The following is a 2,047-nucleotide window of genomic DNA, read 5'->3' as shown; positions in this document are numbered from 1 at the left end:
ACCACCTGTTGTAGTGTACATGTATGCTTCGTCACCACCTGTTGTGTCTTACAGTTACACCCCTTGCAACAAAGGTAGGGGAATATAAACTGTATCAGCTTCTCTTTCTGTCCTCTCTCTGAAGAACTCTTTCTAAAGTAATAAACCAATATCAACTTGTCCAAGTTATGTTAATATCATGTGACCAATCATAATGAAACTTTCTTGGACTGATTTGTAGGGGACAAACTAATTAACATGGAATGGCCAACTTTTAATTTTTTAACTAAAGATGGCCACCAGTATCACATCTTCATGGTTGAGACAATCCTGGTTACAGTTTGAGTTTTGTCAAACGTTGTGAGGCTTTGTAGGAGTGATACATGGGGATATATTCTTAGTTGCTGGCTTTTAAATTTCTCTATTCAAGATGGCTGCTAAGGCCTCTAATCTGCTGAGACAACAAAGGTTATTAACCTGAGTTTTACGGGGTCAACTTTGTTGAATACTTTGAGCGATACATATGTCTCTAATTGGCTGAGACACTCAATTCAACTTCAATTGTCATACATAATAAAACCATTTTGTCACTGATTGTTCTTGACAATAAATAATAAAGTGTAAATTGTTAACACCAAGACACTCCCATTGTTTACAATAAATGAAAGATGCGTACCTTTTATGATGAAATATGTTTTACTTTAAATTGCTATACAGTAACATAGTTTTTTCATCATAAATATATTTGCATTTGTGATCTTGCATATCATACTTTGTCAATGTTTTTGTTATCCTTGTAACTCACATACTATTCCTGTCTTTCAGAATTACCAGCTTACTCCCGGGAACCTAGTGTACAGTTCAAGGAGATACAAGTGAACCAAGTTGACAAATCGGCACTGTATAACATGCCTGTCCAGGGCTTCTAATGGCTCAACCTACAGTTATTCCTAATGTGCAGAAGTTTGGAAGTTTGTTTTTAAACTGGATTTTCTGTGAGATGTTTGATTACTGCGTATGATGAGACCAAAGGGAGATAACTTGGTATGTTTCCTAGGGATATTACTGGAGTACCTAGGATCAAACACACATTCAGGGTGACAGGTTCAGCACATGGCCACTGGAACAAACTGCATGGTGGTAGAATTTCTGTACAAGTTCTAGCTTAGAAGAGCTTTGGTATCAGACGGACTATTCTGGAGTTAAATAAATAAATACAAACCAGAAAAAATATGTCACATCAGTTTCAAAAATGTTTGGCTCATTTTTGTAATACATTCGATATTACATATTTTTCATTTGAAACCTATCTATGTCATTGATATCAGCTTTGGTGGTAAACAAATACATGTAAACTGAATGAATGAGCTTTCAAAGTGTTACATTTATTCATCACCGATATTTGCAATTTCACCATACAACAAGAGTATGCAGAGGCGGAACAAAATATGCCCGTCCAAATTAAGTCATGTTTAGTTCTACTTGGAAATTAATCTTTGTTTTGGTGCAAAATGAACATTGACCATGGTCATTTATGCACTTACATTTCATGGAGGAGTAATTAAGCATCTTACACTTTGTTACAGATCATAACCTGAAAATCTAAAACAGAAAGAAAATTTAGAAAACCGCCACCTTAAAGAAATAACATCATAAGGGAAATGTTTGTGATCATACAATCTTAGTCAAGGAGTCTGATCAATACAGAATACAGTACATCATCAGGTTTGGCAACTAATTCCATAAAGGGTTGAAAAAAATACATCCCGTCTACCAACGCATGTATAAAACTGATGTTTTGTGGTGTTAAGTTTATATACAAATGTGTATACAAAAAACATCCAAACTCCTTGTGATGGTTAAATACGAAAGAAATGACTTTTCAGCAAGTATAGAATTTGGTTTATTATTTTTCCAATTTGAACGACTCTTTCATATTTCATTTGTCTGTGTTGGTGTTGGAAGTCGATCACTATAGGAATTGGTGGTCCTAATTTAGTGTCGGATATAGCGTCTGGTATGTGTTGTCAGTGTTTTTTGTTTTAGCTATTAAGGTAAAGGGTACCAC

The 2,047-nt window shown here is 34.9% G+C and overlaps 1 protein-coding gene across 1 annotated transcript in view; it reads left to right on the top strand.

Moving 5' to 3' along the window:
* LOC110445971 (spermatogenesis-associated protein 4-like) overlaps positions 1-1,339 on the top strand; it is a 14,963-nt gene extending 13,624 nt beyond the window's left edge. The window contains exon 6 of the mRNA XM_021490889.1: positions 805-1,339. Coding sequence (XP_021346564.1) covers positions 805-908 — 104 coding nt within the window. The 3' untranslated portion in view covers positions 909-1,339. The remainder of the gene's footprint in view (positions 1-804) is intronic.
* Positions 1,340-2,047: the final 708 nt, after the last annotated feature.

The sequence above is a fragment of the Mizuhopecten yessoensis genome, unplaced genomic scaffold (assembly GCF_002113885.1).
Source record: "Mizuhopecten yessoensis strain PY_sf001 unplaced genomic scaffold, ASM211388v2 scaffold2433, whole genome shotgun sequence".
Classification (NCBI taxonomy): Eukaryota; Metazoa; Mollusca; class Bivalvia; order Pectinida; family Pectinidae; genus Mizuhopecten; species Mizuhopecten yessoensis.
This window is presented reverse-complemented; position numbering and strand designations above follow the sequence as displayed.